The following is a 25,027-nucleotide window of genomic DNA, read 5'->3' on the forward strand; positions in this document are numbered from 1 at the left end:
GAAACACAGCAAAAACCTCTGATTTCTGATAAAGAAAATACACCCACATTTTCAACAAGAAGTAGAAAATACCTGGACCCAGTAACAGAAGGAGTAGCCATAGAACCATAAATATCATCATGGACCAGTTGTAGTACCTTAGAGGCTCTCCAAGAATTGCCATCCGAAAAGGGAGTCCGATGTTGTTTGCCAGCCTGACATGCTCCGCAAACTCCGAGGTGTTGGGTCTGGATCACTGGCAGTCTGATCACAAGATCTTCCCGAACAAGCTGAGAAAGATAGTGCACATTTAAGTGTCCATATTGTTGATACCGGAGTGTACTAACAGAGGAGCGCTTCGCTGCCATGGCAAGCTCCTGACAATCACCAGAGTCAACTAGGATGAAAAGACCATGATCCTCAAGACCCACAGCAACAGTTGTCTGAGTCTCTCGATCAATGATGCTACACTGATGTGAACTGAAGGTCACGTCAAGCCGAGGAGAATGTCTCAGAATTTGGCTAACACAGAGAAGGTTGAGTTCCATTCCTGGAACATAGTACACATCGAGGAAAATTAATTTCTTTCCTCCGGACTGAATCTGCACATTGCCCTTGCCGACAACAGTGTACTCTTCCCCTCCTCCGAAAATTACTGAATCTGAGTAAGGCTGAAAATCAATGAACCAATCTCGACGATGAGTGAAGTGGTGTGAGGCACCTGAATCTATATACCAAGCAGAGGATTTGACTTGGTTTGCGGGTCTTTTAGCCATGAAGGCACAAAACGCAGACTCGCTCTGCTCCGTGTGCTCTGCTACATTTGCTTTCGGCTGCGAACTACTTTGCTTAGCCTGTGCAATCAAGCGCTTACGACACTCAAGCTTCATGTGACCAAATTTATGGCAGTAATTGCACTGAACATTTTTCTTCTTCGAGCCTTCTGATGCAAAGCAGAGTTCTTCTGCTGAGAGGGCTGAGAAGGTTGAGATTTGCCTTTATCCTTCTGAAAGGATTTAGCTGCTAATGCTTGTTCTGAAGAGGATGAGATGGTACTACTACCGAACTACTGCTTCCACCAATCCTGCTGCAGAAGTTTAGCGCAGAGATCAGCGAACTTCAGATCAACACCAGTTGAGGTGATGTTGAGAGTTTCGACAAAATGCTCGTAGGACTTTGGTAAGCTCTTCAGAGTTATCACGACCATGTTCTCCTCCATTTTTCGACCGATGGCTTCCAAATGGTCACGGATTTCCTTGATCCGATTGAGATGATCCTGAAGGGATTTGCGCTCATCCATGACAATAGAGAAGAGCATATTTTCAGAAAGAAGGCTTTGCTCTTATCAGACGACTCATTTCAACGTCTTGAGATGCTCACATATCTTGGCAGCTGTGTTGCTGGAAGGTATCTAAGGAAGCTAATCGTCAGTCACTGAGAGCTTGATGAGCATGACTACTTCACGATTTTGTTCATCAAACTTTGTTTGGTCAGGACTTGCTGCAGAGGGACGAGTGACCTTTCCTTTCCAAGAACCAACTGATCAATAACGTGATACTCAAAAATGGTGAGCATCCGCTGTTTCCAGGTGTTGTAATTTCTGCCATTGAATTTCTAACTGCCCTCGAGCAAAATATTTGTCAAAGATGCCATTGCTGAAAACTGAGGTCAAAGCTGGTTGATTGGATGATGGCACGAATATTGAGGCAAAAAATGCATGAAATAGCGTAAATGTGACGCGTGCAAGAAAATGAAGGCAAAAGACTAGCACTGATTTCGAGGTGAATTGAAGAAATTTTCTGGCACGGATCCCAATGTACGTATTTCTAGAGGACCAAAAAAAATCTGATAGGTACCTAGATGAGTTTTCAAAAAACCCAGAAAAACCCCAAGTCATTGATTTTGGAGAATTATTTTTTGAAAAAAAAACCAGCCAGATCATGAAGTGGAATGAGTCGCAATTTTGACAGATTGCATGCCGAAACCCACAAAAAATCATTCACAAACGCGGGTTGCAGACGGAAAATGGTCGTCGCTAAAATAAAATCGCGTCACAGAGCTGAAACGAAGGTTGTAGACCGACTCAGGCGTGAGAAAAAGATGTCGTAGGTTTGTGAAAATTGCGGAATGAGCCAGAAAAATAGAATTGCATGAGAATAACACGCACAGAAGAAAGCAAGTCGAGCACGGAGGTTGGACACACGAAGAGCTTGAGGTCGTGCGGGCTTAGACGGAATGCAGCACAATACAGACACAAAATGAAATCGCGTAGGCCGAAGAATCAAAAACAAATCGTGCCACCCTAGCTGCCCAAAAGCACAAAAATTTCACGGCTCAGACATACAACCTGCAACAAACATCACGTAGGCAAAAACGAGCACGAGCAGAACATGCACGGGAAAAATTGCATGGCTCACGCACAGACAGAAAAACATAAGCAAAAAATCGCGATTTTGCACAGAGGTAGTCACAATTTTTACAGACCACAAGCCAAAAGAGGCACGAATGTCGCATGGGAAGGGATGGTGTCATGAACAGACCCTTGAGCCACGACAACACACACAGGCACAAAAAAAATTAACGGAAAACCCTAGGCGGGTTTTTAGAAAACTGAAAAATTGATTCAAAAAGATTTTGAAAAAATCTTTTCGAAAAAATTTTAATGCCTAAGCTCTGATACCATAATACACAAGTATTTGGTAAAAACTGGATGTATTTACTAATGATCAAAGTGATCATTAAATAGAGTTACAAGACATGATGTTTCTAACAAGAAACGATCGTCAGAATTAGAAAGAAACTAATTATACAAGATTTACAATATATTGACCATTAAACATAATAGAAACAAATATACTGAAGATATTATTCTAATAGTACTAATACCTCGTTTGTATGATCCTATATGCTGGCAAATTATGCACCTCTCCACATGTTTCTTAACATATTTGCATATAAAAGCCAAAAATAACTTTCTCCTAGAAATGTTCACACTTTATCACATCCAAACCGACCACCTAGTCCACCACTATGAAACTCTTTGATTAATGTCATCCTCATTATTGTCTAAAAAATGCACAGTTGTTGTTTCTTAAACAAAATCCCTTTCGGATGAAATAATACAAGTTCTAAAAAACAAATCGTTCCTTGCAAGCCTTCCAAGCTTCTACAAAAGCTTAATCATCTACACACATTTCCTCATGCCTCACAGTAATCATCTACACGCATTTCCTCATGCCTCACAGTCCTTTTACAACTCTGTTGTTGATGTGTTTTTTATGACACCTTCAAACACAAAATAAAATACTAAGTATCTTATCCCCTCCTGAACAAAATCCTCCCAAGTGCTAAACTGCATGATCAAATAGGATAATTCCAAGGTTTAGAATGTCAGGGCTTGACGTGTGGATAAGCTCAATGGTTGATGTGATATGCTGGAATCACAAGGGGACTTATGTTGATACTTGAATGTTTGCTTGAATGCTACTGGAATGTGGAAATTACATTACTTAAAAAAAATTTAAGAAGGATGAGGGTTTAAAAAGCTAGTCTAATTGTAGGAATGCAAGAGACTATGGATGACTTAGTGAAATTCAATTAGACTTTGCTTTGCCATGCAAAGTAACAACTCCACAAAGTTTAGTACAATCTTCTAAGAAGAGCAAATGATGTTCAAATTACTACCTGTTACCTATGTTTTGCCTTCCATGTCAAAAATGTTCACTTGTCAAAAAGAGCCTATAGTTTAGAGGGAAAGAATTTTATGATTATTAATAAGGTCTATGTTTTATTCAAATTTATCTTAAAAAGCAATAAAAAATCCCTATATTTCTGGTAAAGAGCTCTCAAAAGGTCAAGCCAAATAAAATAATCCATGTATTGGAGGGAAGTTGAATTCAAAGTAAAGCAGGGTTTCAACGTGGCATTTAGTGAAAAAATAGCAATGAAAGGTCTACCTCCCACACCAAAAATTGCATGGAGCTTAACTCCACATTGCATTTCAAAGAGAAAGGCCATTTCTGAGTCTTACGTGGAGTTAGGAGAGTTTTCAGGCTGTTTTTACTTTATTTCCTATCTTCAAGAGCAGCATGCACATTATTCATGGCCAACATATTTTATCAGATCTTCAACAAGTGCTTGAGGAGCATGTATGTGCATATATCATGTGTATACTTTCAGTTCACTTGTGAAGAAGGAGCTCATTCAATTGTGTTATCTCAGAGTTTGAACACGATACAAGAAGAGAATGATAGTGAAAAGCACATGAGTAAGACTTCATTGGACCCAGAGCAGCTCGAACACACCATCCTTCAAAGAGATAAGTCTACCTCTCTTAGTTTGAAACCTCTTGTTACATTTTAAGAGAGAAAGATAGTTTTGTGTGTGCACGAGAGTTAGGGTCTTGATAGGTTTTTCTAGGGTTTATATCAAGCCATGAATGATTGAAATCATCAATAAACAAAAGAATAGCAGTTTTTAGTAATGATGAAAGAGCAGAGATAAAAGGAAAAGCCCTATCAGAACACCATATAGGGACTAATGCACTCAAAGGCACAATGGTGAAGAGATTCATTCATGAGAGATCAAATGGCAGATTGATTTAATAGAGCCTACACAAAGATGACTGTGTAATGTCATTAAGAAGGTATGAGCAGCATATATATGAAGTTCCCATGCTTGAAAACCAATATGAGCAAAATGCTTCAAATAATGACAACTCAATGGTTTAGCCACAAGTCAATACGAAATGATAATCCAAGATAGGGCAGCGTGATCATGAGGACAGCAAGAGAGCACAATGATTACCAGTCTATGTCCAAGACTTCAGAGACAAATGGCAGTCAACAGGGACAGCTCTCAAAGTGTCAAAGGCACTATGAAAATGCATCAAAAGGCACTGTTCCAGCATCCCAGATTCACAAAAATAGAGGGCATCGGAAAGAAAACAGTGAAATAGCAACCTTCTTAACAGTCACAATCACCTGAACCACTGCTGTCAGAATAGCAGCAAACCAGGAACCTTTGAAGGACCTGTTAGTTTTGAAGAGCTGCATGAAGATCTCATGATCAATCACCAAAGACAGACCAAATGAAATGAAAATAAGAGAGCAGTGAACAGACTACTGAAACAAAGTTTCATGGCCAAACTTCATGAGGTCACAGGTAAGATGCATAGAATTTGGTCAATTGAGCAGCAATGAGAAGAATAATGATCAAAAGCATGATAAGAACAGCACAAATGCAGTCCTCTGACAAAGTGTGACACAGAGTAAAGGTATATGCACAATTCCAAGGGATATCAAACATCACAGAGCAAGCAAAGGACAAAGAGCTCAAGTCTGCAAAGACGTTGGATGTCAATGCATCTCAATTCATAGGAGAGCATTTCAAAAGGAAATTGACAGTCGTCATAAATAAAGATAGCAGATTATGTGTTTTCAGATATATTGTAGATGATATCAAATGCAAAGCAGCCATGCATTAGCTAGAGAGTTTGTAAGAGCCTTTGGTTATGAAAGAGCGAGCTTGTTGGTTTAGGTAAGGCAATGGGAGAAGTCAACAACATTGAACAAGACCAATGTCAAGCTTGAAACACAAATCAGTGACAGTAAGTTTGATGGCAGTATCCTCATTGGTGACAGAAATAAATGCTAAAGTTTCAAAGAGGGAAAAACACAGTGATAGGTTACTGTCAAAAGACAAAAGATCTTTGAGCTCTTTGAAAGTATCAAAGAAGGAATACGGTAATCAAGCAAAGCAAAATACAGAGCAAAAATGATACAATGGCAATGTCTTCCTCCTTTGTTATAATACCATTACTCACCATAGAGTGTGGAGGTCAGTCTTATACTATTAGAAGACTCACAAATCAAAAACAAGTTTGTAACAGCAAGGACAATGCCAGATCCTTAGGACAGTAAAATACAATGAAATATCTTGAAGAATGAATAAGGGTTCGATCACAAAAATCACAGGATTTAATGACCTCATAAGCCTGCAATTTAGTTGAAAGAAAACTTCATACATGAACGAAGTTAAAGACATAAAAGGAAATGAATGGAGTATTAAGAACAGTCAAGGAATCATTTGCAGTCATAAGCCTCCAAGTCAAACAAAAATAAGAATGCAAATCAATCATTGTCAAAAAGAGCAGTCCATTATAGAAGCTCAAAAGACAAATCAGAGGTCTGCACTGTCAAAAAGTAAAGCCACTCCCTTCTTGTTTTATGAGGTTATGAGCAGTGATATAGCAGTAAAAAAACAGTGAAGAACCAAATATTGTAACAGTGATATTATGAACTTTTCTTGGCAGAGAAAATGTCTTTCACTATTGAGGAACAGTGTTCAATGACGACATAAAACAATGATCAAGGACCTGATCACAGAGGTTAGAGAATATTCATCTCAGTATCTGATGACTCGCAATGGTTATGACAGTAGTTTGACAGAGCATTTATGAAAAGAGACAGGAAATAACAGCAAGGGAAGTGGTATTTTCATAGACAATAATGTTTTGTGACAGTCTAAGAGCAAAAGCATCCATGCAATCAAGGCACAAAAGACAGTCCTCATGGCACCTTTACCAGCAGTCACTAAAACATAGGTATCTTCCAGCTCATAGAGCATCCAAGATTCATTAAAACGGTAAAGAGCAGAGTTTGACAGTTCAAAGGAATAAAGAAATACTGACAGTCATATTAATGAAGGGATGAAGATTTCAGCTCAGAAACAGTTAAAAAGTGCATGAAATGTCCCAAAAGCAAGAGGATTGTAAAGACAGAGTATTAAACTTTTCTAAGCCGTCACAATCTCAATGCAAATCACAAGAGCAGTTCAAGAGTCACTTAAGGTGAGCTACACAGCCAAGAGGTGGAGTCTACAATGCAACAATCAGTTAAGGCCTGAAAAGGAGCAATTTTTTAGCAAATGAAGCAGTTAGACTTCAGTTAGAGACCCCACATAGCTGGCACATGAGTTGAGAGGAGTCTTAAACCTGTTATCTGAAAAATAAATTGAATAAATGATTCAATAGTCAGATGATTACATTGAACGATATACACACGTATATATAGAGGTTACAAGACGATGTTCTATAATTAGAACATAACATTAAAGTAAAAAACTAAAGAGCTAAACACTAAATTAAGCATGAAAGCTAAATTAAGTGTGAAAGCTAAATTAAGCTTAAAAGCTAAATTAAGCTTAAAAGCTAATTACATAATAACAAGCTAACTTAACAAGTTAAATAAGTCGACAACTTAAAATAGAAGATGACCACTAAAAATAGAAGATGACAATCATAGAAGATATTAATATTATTTTAACACCCTCCCTAATGGTTATCGTACTCAATACCCTACAGAAAACACTGCAGGTGTTATGATCACAGATACAAAGAACACTCTGCTGCTACGAAAACCCTCCCAGGATCTACAGAATGTAAATGACCAAGAGTACCAAAAGCCATCCAAGCGAATGTAGCCTTCACACGCAAATTAGAGAACTGGCACTTTCGAATTACTGAAGCCTGAAACAATGATTTTGAGGAAAAAATCAGCAAACCCTTTTGTAGAAGAGTACCAACTCCAAAACTGACTGCAAGATACTACGGTTGCAAATGTTCGCCCTGGCAGGTGCGACCCAAACTGACTGCAACAAAGCTCGATTTTTTAGGAGAAAAATCAATCAAAACAAGAGAACTTCGCAAATCACAAATCCCACGCGAACTTCGCGTATTACAGATGATTTTTGAGGAAAAAATCGTAAAAACCAACAAACAATTTTTGAAGAAAAAATCGTGAAAACCTAGAAATCCCACGCAAGCTTTGCGGATGACAGATAATAATTTTTAAGGAAAAAATTCTAAACCTTGAAATAGGAACCCTCGAAAAGAGAATTTACGATTTTGAGGAGAAAATCAAAAAACCAAGAAATTTGAGGTTACAAATCATCGTTTTTGTGGAAAAAAAAGGTAAAACCCAGATAACTGAAACCTTGCGTGAATATCGCGGATTACAGATGAGATAATTTTTAGGGGAAAATTATAAACCCTGCGAACAATTTTTGAGGGAAAAATCGTGAAAACCCTCCCATGATTTTTTGTGGAAAATATCAGAAAATCGACAGACAATTTTTCAAGAAAAATCGTGAAAACCCTGGGACCTATAAGATGAAGCCTGGCCTAAATCAATCTGATAAAGGTAACGATATTCAAATATCGTGAACATGCGTTGTTTCCAAGTGTTGTAGTTGAGGCCACTGAACTTCTGACTGTGTTCCGACATGATGTTGGTCAAAGATGCCATCACGGAAATCGAGGTTGAATGAGGTCAACCGAGTGAAAGCAAGAGAAAGCAAGAGACAGAAGAATCTGATTTTTAAAAAATCGGAATAGAAGCAGCTGCTGAAAAAACTGAAACCCTATAGGAGAATTCTGGCACAAATTCCAAGGCACGAATTTCGAGGTTTGGAAGAAACCCAAAAATTAAAATTTTCTGCACACTTAAAACAGCATAAATGGTGCCCAAAAAAACAACAAAAATCCCAACGCCCCATAGAAATAGCAAAAATTGTGAACTGTTTTTAAATTCCAAGGCAAATTTGCTGGCACAAAATTCAAGGTGCGGAAAACGAGGCACCCAGAAAAATCCGAGACCAACCCCAAAAAGCTCTCGAAAAACCCACCAAGAATCTGAAAACAGAATGCAGATCTAACCCAGTTGAGGTCTCAAAAAATCCACCAAGAATCTGCAACCAAAATAAAATTTTGACTTGAACTGAAGGGTCAAAACCCTAATCGAAAATTGCAAAAACCCTAGGAAAATTGTCAACCTGCAAAAAAAAAATCTGCCCAGGAAGAGAAATCTACTCTTTTTTTTAAAAAAAAACTGTTTTAAAAAAATCTCTTCAATAAAAACTTGGAAAAATTTTAATAACAAAAAATTTCAAAATTTTTAATTTCCATGCTCTGATACCATGAAAAATATTCGAAACCCTCAAAAAGCTTTCAAAAAAGCAAAATTGTAAATTAAAAAAAATCTGGAAAATATTCCAGAAAGAAGGCCATGATTTTTTATTAAAAAATTCGCCAAACTTTAAAGAATCCCATTGACCCACTCTGATACCATGAAAAATAAATTGAATGAATGATTCAATAGTCGGATGATTACATTGAACGATATACACACGTATATATAGAGGTTACAAGACGATGTTTTATAATTAGAACATAACATTAAAGTAAAAAACTAAACAGCTAAACACTAAATTAAGCGTGAAAGCTAAATTAAATGTGAAAGCTAAATTAAGCTTAAAAGCTAAATTAAGCTTAAAAGCTAATTACTTAATAAAAAGCTAACTTAACAAGCTAAATAAGTCGACAACTTAAAATAGAAGATGACCACTAAAAATAGAAGATGACCATTATAGAAGATATTAATATTATTTTAACATTATCAATTAGTTATCATCAATTTTGAGTGCCTTTTTACATGCTTCTACACCAAATTTGACCCAAGAAGAATCATCCATGCAAGGTGATGGAGATTTCAAGAAAGAAGACCAAATTGGCATCACCTGTTCGAGTTGAGTTCGAGGACAACATGCTGATCAGAACAGTTCACCTCAGTTACTTCTTTCAGTCAAGAAGAAGCTCCTCTCTTCTATAAAGTCTTCTCTTCTCTTTTCTTTAGTCAGTTCTTGCTTTTCTTTTGGCATGTATTGTAGCTTTTAAAGCTCTTTCAGGCTTAAGAGCAGCTTGTAACTCAGAAATTTTCAGTTTTTCAGAGCATTTTTTCAAATTGTATCAGTGATTCCTTTCAGATTGAATAAAAACAGCAAGTTGTCCTTCTGAATCATCTTGCTCTTTGTTGTGATTGAATGAATTAAAGCTTTCAAGCAATGTGGAGTAAGAGAATGTATGCTCAGTACAGGTTATATGTTGTGCATAACTATTATATCAGTATTTTGGAGTTGTGATAGTCTCCTTCACAAATTATTAGAAACAATGCCTCCATAAAAAATTGCTTATGTGCTACATACTTTAGGTTCAGTTGTGAAGATCAGAGCTTTTGATGAATCAGATTGCGAATCAAGTTATCTTTTTCAGATCTAATTTTAGGTGCATCACCTCCTGATAGTTATAGTTTTCAGTTTAAGCAATCTTTTTATCCCTAGTCCCATCAAGTTTAATTCAGTTTCAGGAGGTATCATAAAGGAGCCAACCCATAATCTGGAGATTCACCTTCATTATGAGCAACCCAAAAGCTCGAAGGTGTTTCCATGTTTCACAGGATTGCTGAGCTCCCAGCTTAGCATCAGAGCACAATCCTTCGTGACAACACTACCAACGGCATAGACACCATCGATGCAATCCATATCAATGAAGAAGTAGCAATTGAAGTTAAGCTTGGCTAAATGAGTTCAATTGACTACCCAAGATACTTCACAATCAATGAAATACTAGTAGTGTGAACATAAGAATTTCAACATTCATCAACAATGATATCTTCCATTCATCTAACCAACTTTAAAGCAAATGAGAAGTAGAGACCATGCACCATGTTGAATTAACATAAAGAATTCACCATAACTTCAATGAAAACAAAATGTCTCTTACAACGAGATCTTGTCAACAATCTTTGCCTTCTCCTCCTACTCTAACTTTTATTCTTGCTACTTGCTATCTAATGTCTATTGATCAACTATCAACTACTAACTATTAACCTTTATAATATCTGAGCCTTACATAGTGCTCTTAATACAATGGCTCAAATTGATTCACAAATCGATGGATGAGATTTACAACGTAAAAACCTAATTAGGGTTTGTTACAACAAACTACATTTTTGCTAATGAGATAATTACAGTATTTGGACACATGTCTATCTTTGAATGTGAACCAATGAAATATGAGGTTAGGTATCTTTGAATGTGAACCAATGAAATATGAGGTTAGGTATCTTTGAATTTTGTGCCTCCTTTGAATAAACAAGTACGGGAGCCTTTCTCATGGAAAGGATCATAGTTGGACTACTCGCGGCTCAGCTCGACTCACCAAGCCCCTGGGAAAAAAACTAGGCAAAAACTCGAGAAAAACTCGAGAAAACTCGACAACTTAAAAACACGCTTAAAATTAATAAAAAATGCATTTTTTTTGCAAAATTTAATGAGAAGATGCATCTAATGAGTCAATAAATGATAACACAAAAGAAACAAGCTGATTCTAGATATATTTAAATGCAAAGTGTCTACAAAATCGCATCCTCATGAGGAATGCTGATGGCTGGAAGCCTGGGAGCAAAATAGTAAATAGTTTTTGTAAAACCAAAAGTAAATACATCATTAAAAAATACAATTAAAACTTCCTCTTCCCAGCTCTAGCAAAAACTAGGGGAGAGGTAAAACTAGAGGGTCTAGTCTTAGAAGTCTGCAATGGGCGTAATTGTGCCTCCTCACTCGGTATGGCTGGCTCATCCTCCATCCTAGATGAAGCTATGTCTCCACCTGCTTGTGGCACTGGCAATGACTCCTCATCCTCATCCTCTTCCTCCTCAATCTCATCCAGCATGAAACCAAATCCACCCCCCTCCTCCTCCATAGCATGCCTCTCCAAATCAATCATGTCATCCTCGAAAAACAATGGAGGTTGTTCCTGTGATGTCCAATCACTATAAGGATCTATATCATCCAAGTCAAGTGGACCACCTGCTACTTCCTCCACCTTCCTTACGTGCAATCGAAGATTATATTGCACAAAGACAAGTTCATTGAGGCGTTTTTGAGCTAACTTACTCCTCTTCTTCGTGTCGATGGCTTCAAACAAGCTCTAATTGCGCTCACAACTGGATGAACTACAAGGTTGACATAAGATTTTGAGGACAATTTTTTTGAGATTTGGAGTATTTCCACCCCAACTTTGCCACCAAAATTAGGTTGCGAGTAGAACCCCTCGCCGAGGTCTAATGGTGAGAAAAAGAGGGGTAGAGAGATAGGTCTAGATCTTGGGGGAGAGAGGAGAGAGTGAGATGGAGTGTGGTAGAGAGGGGGATAGAGGAAGAGTGATAGGGAGATAGATAGGTCTAAAATTCGAGGCAGATAAAGTGAGTGAGATAGAGAGAGCGAGAGAATGTTGATAGGAGCATAATGATTACTGAAATTTGACTAAGTCTGAAAAATTAAAAGATCTTCTAAAACCTAGTATTTGGATTATAACTCCTAGAGATCTAAAACCACTCTCAAACATCCAGCCAATATATACATGAAATATAACTTAAAGACTTATAATTAAATGTTATATTTCATGTATAGATTTTAATGAAGAGAATGAAACTTACCTGAAAAAACAAAAATAGATAATTTTTTGACATGTTTGGGTCTCTTTTTTTAGTCTAGCCGAGTTTTTTATAGAAACTCGGCGAGTTATTGCAAAAAACTCAGCGAGTTTTTGTTGCGAGTTAAAAGTGGTAAAAACTCGCAGAGCTCAAAAACTCAGCGAGTTTTTAAAACTCGCTGAGTACTCTGTGAGTGTTCCATCTATGGAAAGGATTAAAGAAGGATGTGATGCAGCATGTAAAGGAATGTAAGGAATGTCAACTAAACAAAGCTGAGCATATTTTTCCAGCAGGGTTATTGCAGCCTCTACCTATTCCCAACCAAAAATGGGAAAGCATATCTATGGATTTTATTACGGGTTTGCCCAAGGCCCAAGGAAAGGATTGCTTGTATGTGGTGGTTGATAGACTTACCAAGTATGCACACTTCTATGCTATATCATCAGACTTTCAGGCGCCTCAGGTGGTTGATCTTTTCTTTAGGGAGGTCTTTAGACTACATGGGTTGCTGAAAACAATTGTGACTGACAGGGACAGCAGATTTCTCATCTTGTTTTGGCAAGAGTTATTTCGTTTGACAAATACAAAATTGACACCTAATACCAGCTATCATCCACAAACAGATGGACAAACAGAGATAGTGAACAAATGGATTGAAGGTTATCTACGGAACTATGTAACAGATCCACAAACATCTTAGGTCAGATGGCTACATCTTGGGGAATACTGCTACAATACAACTTATCATATGTCGATTGGGATGTCCCCCTTTAAAGCATTGTACGGCTATGATGCAACTTCCTTTGTGGATCTGATTCTCACTAGAAGTAGAGCACCTAGTGCTAAGGATTTTATTCAGCAAAGCAACAATATTCTAGAAGCCCTCAAAGAGAACTTGCGAGAAGCACAAAGACAACAAAAATTGTATGCACATAAACATCAAACAGAAAGAGCCTTTGAAGAAGGTAATATGGTGTTTCTAAGGTTACAGTCTTTTAGACAATCGTCTATGAAGGGAAACGAAAAAGAGAAATTAAAACCACACTTTTATGGTCCTTATCAGGTGATTAAAAAGGTGGAACAGGTTGCTTATGAGTTGGAATTACCACGCAACAGCAAGATTCAAAATACATTCCATGTGGCATGCTTAAAAGAAGCCCTCAGACAACAGATCAACCCGTCCATGGAGCTTCCCCCGCTGGACTATGAAGGAAAATTGATCCTTGAACCTGAATCTGTTCTGGATGTGAGGGAGAAGAGATTACGTAACAAAGCTATTCCAAAATACTTGATCAAGTGGAAGAGACTACCACCGGAAGATGCAACCTGGGAACGAATTGAAATTTTCGAACACCCCAACCTGAAATTGTTTGAGGTCAAGCAATTAGGGGACGGGAGTACTATGATGAACCCATGAAATGGGACCACCTGTCTTGGACGGCACTGCTAGCTGTCACCTACGCACTCCTGTCTTTTTGTGGAAAAATCAGCTTTTGTTTTTTGTCTTCTAGTGACAACCAAGACTTTTGAAGGGAAACCCAAATCAGCTTTTGTTTTTTTGTCTTTAGTGACAATCAAGACTTTTGAAGGAAAATCAGATTTTGCTTTTTGTCTTCTAGTGACAACCAACTTCTTGAAAGGGGCCAAATCAGCTTTTGTTTTTTTGTCTTTAGTGACAATCAAGACTTTTGAAGGAAAATCAGATTTTGCTTTTTGTCTTCTAGTGACAACCAACTTCTTGAAAGGGGCCAAATCAGCTTTTGTTTTTTTGTCTTTAGTGACAATCAAGACTTTTGAAGGAAAATCAGATTTTGCTTTTTGTCTTCTAGTGACAATCAAGACTTTTGAAGGAAAATCAGATTTTGCTTTTTGTCTTCTAGTGACAACCAACTTCTTGAAAGGGGCCAAATCAGATTTGTTTTGTCTTCTAATGGCAAACCGCCCTAGGGCTTCTTTTTAGAGGCAGTTCCCTAAACCGCCCCAAGAGAGTTTATATTGAGGACTCTGGTTTCTTTTTTGGCATGATGAATATTTTGTGGTCATTGGGCATGTTGGATCTTGGGACAAAACCCCCAAGAGATCACCTCTACGGTGTGCTGTCATTGGCATCAACAAGGCAAGAAGGATGGCTGGAGGAAGGAAGAAAGGCCATAGAGCAGGCCCTAGCTACAGCAAGTTTGAATCAGTTTGTTTCTTACTAGCAGTACCGCTCTAAGGCATAGAACTCTATATTGAGTTCTGTGAAATCTGTAACTTTAAATTGCTGCTGTTAAGAGATTCAATTCAGTTTTATGTACAAATTGATTCCTGAAATTGTATCTTCTAGGTGAAACTTGTTATTGATATGCTGAATCGGTATAAGCACTATTCACTATGAATGATCTATAAGCAATTTGGAGTTCCTTGTAGTGAATGTTTCTTTTCCCAAATCTATATTGTGCAATCAGCTTGTTTTTTTGAATTTAATAGTTAAGTTACAAAAAAAAGATTTAGATCATACAGACCTTAAGGTCTTTACAGTTTTGATGGGTTAGGTGAAATCAGGAGTCCTTCTTTCAGGAAAAGGGTTATGAAGTTAGAATTGATAACAACAGTGAGATCATGTGCTGTCATGATTGACTGTAGTTGTGATAATCTCATTTTTCAATTGTTTTATCATTTCCTTTTTGCCATCAGTAAAGATCATGTCAAATCTATTCACGACTACATGAGAGCCACTATGATTACAATCATTGATGAATGTGATGTAATTTTTGAGCCCCTCATTGATTTCATATTGGCTATTTATAAACAGGAAATGGTTATATCTACTGCTGCTTATAAGCTGGTCAGCAGCGTAATCAATCAATGTGATAAATTAAAACATTTCTTGGTAAAAGAGAAAGATGAAGGGAAGTATCCAATTAGTAGGAATGAATTGAGGAAACAAAATCTTTGTTTTTCATGTAAAGGTCCTTGGGAGCTCAATCACAAATGCATAGATGAAAAAATGGCTAGAGAGGATGGAACAAGCAAGAAAGAGAACGAAGAACAAATTGCTTCAAGTGAGAATTAATCAAAATTCTTTGTTGGTGATCTTGAGATTAACCTAGATAGAGATTGTGAAGATGATGATCCAATTCAGGGAGGAGGCATGATAGACATCCAAGATGTCTCCAATGAAGTTCATGTATGTATGATGGGGAATTATCTGAAAATGACGATGCAATAGCAGCCACTTTGGTGGTGCAAATTGACAATGCGAGAGGTATAGAAGTTGAACAAGTTGATGGATGGATTGAAGAGCTTCATAAGAAAATCCCTTGCAGCTCTTTGTCATCAATTGAAGAAGATTCATTTGTCACTCTCCTACCTTAAATCACTTGGGAAGAAAACGAGTCAATTCAAAAAATGGTGCTGTTTGATGATTCCAAAGAAAGCAAAGAGGAGAAGGCCAAAATTCTGATTTGGGACAGCAGCAGTTTACTTCTCATTCTCATGAGTTTGCAGCTTTTACTCATGGAATGACAAATGAAGAAAAGTCTACAAGTGCTAGCACTCAAAGTGCAAGTGTTGAGAATGAAGTTCCCAATGAAGAGGTGCTTGTAAAAGTTGAAGGCATGACACAATTGCATGACAGCAGTGCTGATTGTTATAACCGCAGTGATATATCTCTTTGTCCTCAAGGTAATGCAGCCCATAATCATGGGGAAGACAATGTTATGGAGTCACCTAATGTTGGCATTCAAGTTTTGGAAGATGAACATGAGTCATTGGTTGATGATGCATCTAGTAAAAGGTCTGATTTTGTAATGAGTGGTTGAGGAGGGCAAGGGAAGCCAAGTCATTAGCTGGCCAAGCAAGGCAGCACTTACAAGAGGTCAAGAAATGCTGCAATCTTATAGAACCAGCAAGACAACGAAGAGAAGCCTATCTTCAATCACTCTTATTTCCAAGGAACGATGACATGGAGATGAAGCATAAGCAGGGTAAGGATGTTGATTACAAAACAGCCTTGAGGAGTCACATATTGCACCATTGAGTTTTCATGATAACATTGGATGCACACTTGATGGACCAGACACAAGTGCTATAGCCCTTAGTGTGGAATGGAACACTATTGATTTCAAATTGGTAAGTCATCCATCATCTACAATGGAAAGACAATTCCTAAGATCATATGAAGCATTTTGTCTTAAAGAGCTGATTTTGGAGACTAAGAGATAGCTTACTGAGAAAATCTTGCATTTTGATAATGTTTGGTTTGATTTACATACTACACCTTGGGTTTGGTTAGTAATGGAAAACATATCAGTTATAGAGGTGATGGTATGGATTAGATGGGATAGTAATCTTTCGAATAGACATGAGCATGAATATAAGCTAGATCATGTTGACAAGAAATGTAGCACAGTTGACATTCATGAGAGGATAGATAAACATGAGGTAATGGTGGCAACTTCTACTTACCAACAATCTGATTTTATAACTGCAGTTGGAAATGGACATGAAGAACGTGAATCAATTTGTATGGTGATCCCTCACTCTTATGATGTTGCTTTGATTGAATATAAGGATGTCATGGCTTCAAGACTTGATCTGCTACAAGTTTGGGCTGCCAAGTGCATGCAAGTGTGTTCTTGCATTGAAGATTTCCAAGGTAATGAAAGGAAGGGGACAATCAGTCATAAATCTCTAGTTAAGGACAGCAGCATTATAGTCTTTCATTTACATGAACTTGCAACTCCTATTCATGGAGAAACTAGTAAAGGTGAGCCTTCAAATGATGGCATGCAAGATGCATATGTTGGGCATGGTTATTATGATGATGCATCCTCCAAGAGGACTGAATTTGTTCACCTTGGAACAACAGCAATAAATCAGTCCCAAGTAATGGTTGAGGGTTGGCTTGAGAAGGCAAAGGAAGCTAATTTGATAGCCCAACAAGCCAAGTTTCCCCTGCAACAAATTCGAGATACACATCACTCCATAGTTGATGATGAGCAAGAGCCTTCTAATACTGAAAATTTTGTTTATGTTGACAATATTGTTGGTGGACATAATGATTCTATGGATGTTACTATTAGTGGACCAGCCACTCATAAGTTGTCCTTGGGTGTTGGTGATGGCATCTACATTGTAAATTTGATGTTGGCACCTAATTCTTGTGACTGTACAGCTCCTTATTGGTTGGCATTTGAGCCAAATGGCATGGGTTGTTTAGAGACAAGTGACTGTCCTACATGGCTGTTCACTACATTTTCACAATTGTTTGGGTCTACATCAGCTTTGGGTATGCATTGGAGTATGTGGAAACAAAATTACTTGACAGGAAATCTTCATGAGATGAGTCTTCTACATTTGCTTTGGTATGGTGACATCATTGCCATCTTATTTGTTGCTGGTCTAAGATATAACAGCAGTATATGGTAGCCTAGTATGTTGATTTTTATATATGTGAGAGTTGCTTATCACATCCTTTGGTTGGTCTACATGTACGGTTGGATGACTGATGATGATTCCTTGGCATTAGATTACTACTTCATCTCATACAGCAGGTTCTATATTTGGGATCCAGGTATTGATTGGTTGGGTGTATTGTTTCACATGGATTCCATTGCAATGCTTCACAATTTGAGGTGTCTTGGCATTGACATCAAAGTAGAACAGCATTTTGGTGGACCAGCATTTCTGTGGTTGATATGGGATCCCGGAATTGAGATTCAGCATACAGATACAGATTGCTTGAGGGCAAGCAATCTCCACGAAGGGAGGACTGTAATGTCCCCTTTTTGAGACATTAAAAAGTCAATTAAATTATTAAGTTTTAAGTTGTCAAATTATATCAAATTTAATGACAACTTAATTTAATTATTTAATAGAGCAATTAAACTGACTTTTTATGTCAACAAAAAATAATAAAATAAAAGTCACTTTATTATTATTATTTACCATTTTTAAAACTACATATAAAAGTGAGGGAAATATGAAAGGGCTTCTGGAAGCTTCTTGAGAAGTTTTTGTAAAAGGCAGCATGGGCTTCATTTTAAGCATGCTTATGGATTTGGATTTGATAAATTTGTTTGATGCTTTAAATTAGCTGAATCTCTGAGGACGCAAACCTTCAGCAGATTGACAGAAGGGCTGGACAAAACCCTGGTTCTTCTAAGGAGTGGATTCCCGACCGAGTTCACACTTGTGCCAAATTTCTGAAGTCTCCATTGGAGACAAATTTGTAAGGTTTAGGGTCTGTTACATTCAGCAGATATTGATGGTCAATATTGTCTTCCATAGGGAAACAATTATACATGATTGAGAACTGGCTATCTATGTGCTTGATCAATTACGAATCCGGTTTTGACCTGCCATTTCAATAATATCGATTCTATGGAGAAAGTATGTTTGTCGTAAGCTTTTATATTGCAAAAGAGTCGATTCAAAGAGATTATTTAGGGTTTGGCATATCGAAGTGTTCCTGGTCATATTCAATCTGCAACGGTTGTGGTGAATGTGGCCAAAGACTAGCGGATTAATTTGAAGCGGTGAATTTTGAGGTGAAACTTTTATACATATATGCACACTCGGTTGCTGAGTCATGGTTGAGGCTTTTGAGGGGCATCTGAGGACGCGGAGGACAGAACCAAGGTAGACAGCGGTGTAAGTGTCTACTTGCTTACCGTGAAGAAAATATAAAGCCGTCAAGCTTTTCATATTTGGTGGGAATACAATCTACGAATTCCCAATAGGCACAGGGGGGATAAAGATTGAAGCGGGAAAACTCATATGCAGCAGAAAACAATATCGTGGCCTTTCTGTGGTTGAGACGCCTAAGGATTTTGACCAGTCGGAAGCTACTTGAGAGGGAGCCATGACATATCAAGGGACAGCTTAACGATATGATATATCGCAATGGCGACCCCCAACACCAATAATCGATCTATGCCTATCTGTCAGTACCAGCCAATCATTATAAGTAGTGAATCATTGAATTGATGAAAGTCTGTTGAAGCTGAAAGTCTGTATTCCTGAATTTGTTGAAAATAAGAATCATTGATTATTGCCTTCAAACTATTGGGTGTTAAATCTGTATGTGGTTCATAACTTATCTATTATTCAAGTGTGAATGTAATAACATTTCTGGAACATTAAAGGAATTCTATAAGCTAGGTTCGGCAACTTTCAATGCCAAGGACATATCAATGTAAATCTTTAATAGTGAATGAATGCAATCCGACTTTTGGTAGCATTAGTAGAAGGTCAGAAGTTATTACTATGCTATTCTGGTTATATTTTCAATCTGAATGGTTTTGAAATAATCTTGTATTTACATCTGTCATATGATAAATCCTGAGACTGTGAACCAAACCATATTTAATTAAGGATTAGCGTTTCAAAAGGAAAAGTGGAATTTCAGTTTAGGGAAGTTGAACTCCATTTATGCACTATACTGGAAGCTCTTGTTCAGTATAACAAATTCATAAACACTCAGAAAACAAAGCTCTGTACCTTGCATACCAAGTATTTGACAAAATGCCAAATCAGAAAAATTGAAAATTTAGTAGCAGATTGGCTAGGGATTCTTACAGGTCCCCTTTTTGGGACATTAAAGGAAGATATAAAGCTAGGAAAGCAGGGGATGGAAAAGGGAATAATCAAGTTGGAATTGGAGAAGAATTCAAAAATAAACTCAGAATATTAAATCTGAAGAGTAAGGCAGAAATTCATTAATTAATAGAAATGAAGTGGGAATTGAAATAAACCAGATTATAAAAAGGCACAAGTACATACGGCAGAAATAAATTAATATAGAATATAGGATAAGTAATTAATTACCTGATTTTCATCAGCAATCATGTTTGGAATCGATGTAGAATAGAGGAAGATGCAGCACTACCAGTCTTCCCTCACCAAGCACACTGCCCCGAGATGGATGGACTCAAGGTCCCACCATAGTTGTGGGCCAAAGGGCCGAATGACTTGGAGGCTCATTTTGTGCCCTTGGGCTTGGTCATCCTATCAAGCTTTTCCATCGGATTCCTAACAGGTTGACTATGGAAAATAAGATATGAAACAGATATGAATGATTTTAGAATACTCGATTTTAATAGAGATTATTTGTATACATAGTTTCTTGATATAAATGCTTTGATGTCAATTTATATTGTTTATAAGACCTAAATTAGGATTCTCTCTAAATTGGCATTAGAATTATGTAATTTTATTATAGAAATCCTATTTGTAGATGAATTGCATTTGTTGAAATTGTCATTTTTGGACAAAATAAGGTATAATCCCAAAAAGAAACATTACATGTGTATCAACGCCAAGAGAACCAGCAACGATGTAAAATCATTGTCTCTGAAGACAAAAAGGGCTGCTTTTTAGGAAGAAGTATTCCATGTAAACATTTGTAAGGTTGACTAGACCTTTTTTCTGGAAATAGATTTATCTATCATATCACAAATATTGTATAATATATTCAAAAAAAATCGAAGAACTGAATGGCATCACATCCCAAAAGCTCCAGACCGGGCCAAACCCAAGATATACTTTTATGATCTTCAAAGTAAATAACATGCATATTTGAACATTTTTATTTGAAAAAATTAAGAGATGAGAGGCATGCCTGGAAGTGAAGAGTGAAGGGATTCTTAAACCCTCGCTTTGGCACCTTTCTTCGAAGAGGAGTTTGGCCACCTTCAAAGCCTAACTTAACACCTTTTCTTGCCCTTTGCCCCTTATGTCCTTTCCCTGCTGTTTTCCCCTTCCCTGACCCTATTCCCCTGCCCTTCCGCGTCTTCTTCTTCCTCGACCCTTTGTTGTCGCTCAAATCATTCAGCGCGAGAAGGGTTATATTCCTCCTCCCATTGCAGCTACTGTAATGGTTCAATTCACTCCATCTAGGATTTGTAAATGGTGCTGCTGGATGCAGACTCCTTGCTCCAATGTAGAGCCCATTGGAAGAATAAATTGAGGCTGATGATAAAAAAGAAGAAGAAGAAGACGAAGACGAAGCTGTTACTGCTGCCTTGGCCCAACGAGACAACCTTTTGACGAAGAGTAACCTTGAGGCCATTTTTTACTGCTTTAATGTGGTTGTTTAGGGTTTAAGCCGCTTAAATGTTAGGATATAGTCTGCCATAAGCAGCTGTAAGGTAAAAAATCTGACTTATTCGGCATGTCCAATCAGAATTATTTATCTGTTCGCTGATGCTGTTGCTGATCTGAATACCACACAATGCCAAACACCTGCTGCGCGTCGACAAGTTTTATCTTGGCCGGGGAATTGACGTGGTTTCTGCAATATGCCTTTAAATCGCGATAAAACTTCTGCTTGTACTTATAACGCTTTAAATTTTTATGATGATGAATAGTGCTAAGTTTTTAAACTAGCATACATATATTTAACTGAAAGCTAACTTTTATGCAGATATAATAGTTATGCCGATATCATTGTTATTAAACATTTAACCTAAAAACGTTGAAAGCAAGGCCAGAATCAAATTTAAATTGAAAATGTTAGGGAAGATAATAATAATAAAAATTTATAATAAAAATATAGTTAAAATTATCTAGTGAAAATGCGAATTCATCACGCAGCGAATTTGTCAAGGTTTTCGGCGGGGGGGTGCAGACAGGTTTTTGCCACATGCCCGAGGAGCATCTCTGTCTTCAGTCCGCCATGTAAGAAAATCCTTACTAGAAACATAACGTTGTCAAACGAAAGGAGGGATTCGGTTTTTAGAGAGGGCGATTTTGGGATAAATGATGAAATTAGGGTAAAAAATGCCGAAGCCCTGTCGCTACCCTCCGACGGAAATTGGCAAGTGTTTCATTCGAAAAAAAACTATGAAAAAGATGGGTAATCATAGAGATACATCTTTAAATATTGATAGGCTCAAACACACAGCCTCAAAGCAATCTCCGGCAACTAGGGCTAATTTGGTGCCGCTCGGGAAAGTTAGAATTTTTGAGCCGAAACCTAATATTAGGCAGAGGCGTATATGCAATATCCTGGCTTATCTGATGGAACCCCAATTCAATTTATATAGCAAATGTGGGGTTTTTGTAAAATGGACTGGATCTGGTGAAGATACAAAAAGGATTGTCGATTGGTGGTTGGCCCTATATCCGGGACAGGTAAGTATTACTATCCTGGAAAATAATTTTCTTGCAATTTTGTGTGATAATCAAAATACAAGGAATGACATTATGCATGGTAAGGTTAAATTGTATAGAGGTTATGGTTTTTTTCGATGTGAATGGATGCCGAATTTTGACCCACATTCACAGAATTTAAACAAATATCCAAGATGGATTAATCTGGGCTCATTACCAATTGAATATTTGGATTTTAAAATTTTGGAATACTTAGGGGAACAGTTTGGGTCCTTTTTGGGTTGTGAAGGATTAGAAAGAATGGTTTTAAACAAGAACACCAAAATCTTAGTTGAATTTGACAGTAATTCTCGGGTCTTGGAACCCACCAAGCTAGTAACAAACAGGGGGGAGTGGATCATTCATCCCAGCTTCTATGATGGGGTCATAAATGAAACTAATATATGGCTGAAATCAAGCCCGGTACTGGTAAATAGTATCGATCAAAAGGAAAACCCTCTTTCAGATCAGAATGAAAAAATCACATTAAATTCTATCCATGAAAATGCTAACTGCCCTCCTGTGACTAACACAGATGTAAATAAACACAATAATCTCAGTAATATTAATGATCTCGATAAGATAATAGATGAGGCAAATTCCATAAAAGAAGAAGCCTTAGTGGAGATGTCAAAAAGAATCTCCGATTCGGTGGATTCATTGAAATCTCCTTCTGAAACAAAATCAGTCGAAAACTTGGGGCAAGATAATGAGGCAGATCAAGAAGAAATGTCTTCTAGAATGGCTGCTGTTCTAGAGGTATTCAATAATAATGTAGTTGAAAATCTTTCCCCGGAAGAGGAAGATGAGAAGAGGTTTCTAATTCAGGAGCTTCTGGCCTCTATGGATGAGGAAGAAAATAATGAGAATAGGGTAGGAGATATTACCCCTCTCCCTGTCAATGACTACACAGCAGCTCAGTCCCAGCTGGGAGAGGATGACGGAGAAGGAGTGATAGTTCCCCAGCAAACCTTAGGAATAACAAACATATATGACGGGAAAAACTTTCCTGACTGCGCTAGAGAAGCTAAAAGTAGAGGCAGAAAATCTTTGAGCGAATTAAGGTTGCAGGATGGAATTGCAAAAGACCAAGGCAAATTAACTGCCTTCTTTGATGTTGGGAAGGGGAAGGGCCTTCCCACGGTCCAATGAAAATCTCTTCGTGGAATGTTAGGGGCATGAATGCCCCTAACAAATAGCGTCTAATTAGACGCAACATCATAAAATGGAAACATGACATCGTTCTCCTTCAAGAAACTAAATTAGCCCAGGTAGAAGCTGAGGCTTTTAAAAGGAAATTAGGTCTTCTTAGCTGTGAATTTGTGGAAGCCAGGGGTGCCTCTGGTGGATTAGGTATCATTTGGAATCCGCGTAGTATATTATTTTGCCCAATAGCAGGAAACAGAAACTGGCTATTGGGAAAGGTAATAAGCAAACTCAGCAAGCTCTCATTTACCCTAATAAACATCTATGGCCCGATTCCAAATGCTGGGAAACGCAAAGTTTGGTCGGAAATCTCGTTTATGATGGGGCTAGATCCCTCTTCCCCTGTTATTCTAGGAGGGGACTTCAACGCTATCCTAAATTTATCAGAAAAAAAGGGTGGTATTCGCAAGGAACCGCAGTCCTTAAAAGACTTTAGAGAGTGGGTAGCTCATAACAATCTAATTGATATAGAAACCAGTAATGGAGTGTATACCTGGTACAATAGAAGATCAGGCTTTACACAAATCGCTGAGAGATTAGATAGATTTCTTTTTAGAGGGAATCTGAGCGATCTAGCGGTTAACCTCTCAGCTTCGTTACTCCCATCTTCAGGATCTGATCACTATCCTGTCATCCTCAATATCGAGGGAGAGGCTACACCGAGGTGTTGCCCCTTTAAGTTTGAAAAAATGTGGATGCAAAATCCGGATTTCTATGATCTCGTAGCCAGGTGGTGGTCTGAGGTTAATTTTCAGGGATCAAAAATGTTTTGCCTCGTAAATAAACTAAAACATCTTAAAAGCAAGTTACTGAAATGGAATAATGAAGTCTTCGGTAACATTTTTGAAACCAAAATTTCATTAGAAAAAGAAATTGCAGACCTAAATGAAAAAGTGTTTAGACTAGGAATGGATCAGGATAGCTTCCTCAAAGAAAAGGAGCTCCTCGGGAATTATGAGGAAACGTTAACAAAAGAAAAAAAATTTTGGAAACAGAAATCTAGAGAGAATTGGCTTCAAAATGGGGATAGGAATACTAAGTTCTTCCACAACAGTACAAAAAACAAGAGGAACACCAATAGTATTCACAAGATCATGAGTAATAATGGTATACTTCTGGAAGATCAAAAGGACATAACTACAGAAGCGGTGAACCATTTCAAAACCCTATTCAGTTCAGAATCTTCCCCTAAAGACGCCAATTTAACTTTGCTTAGGAATATTCCTCTGATCATAACTGAAAACCAAAACAAAGCGCTTACCAACAAATTTTCAGAATCAGAAGTAAAATTAGCATTGGGGCAACTTAACCCTGATAAAGCACCCGGCCCCAATGGTTTTCCAGCTTTCTTTTTTCAAAAATGTTGGCACGTT

General features: G+C 37.7%; 1 protein-coding gene across 1 annotated transcript in view; it reads right to left on the reverse strand.

The window, feature by feature from the left end:
• The window catches only part of LOC131053978 (uncharacterized), a 32,231-nt gene extending 10,573 nt beyond the window's left edge, over nucleotides 1-21,658 (reverse strand). Inside the window, exon 1 of the mRNA XM_057988545.2 lies at nucleotides 20,917-21,658. Coding sequence (XP_057844528.2) covers nucleotides 20,917-21,366 — 450 coding nt within the window. The 5' untranslated portion in view covers nucleotides 21,367-21,658. The remainder of the gene's footprint in view (nucleotides 1-20,916) is intronic.
• Nucleotides 21,659-25,027: the final 3,369 nt, after the last annotated feature.

This window comes from Cryptomeria japonica, chromosome 3 (genome assembly GCF_030272615.1).
Source record: "Cryptomeria japonica chromosome 3, Sugi_1.0, whole genome shotgun sequence".
Taxonomy (NCBI): domain Eukaryota; kingdom Viridiplantae; phylum Streptophyta; class Pinopsida; order Cupressales; family Cupressaceae; genus Cryptomeria; species Cryptomeria japonica.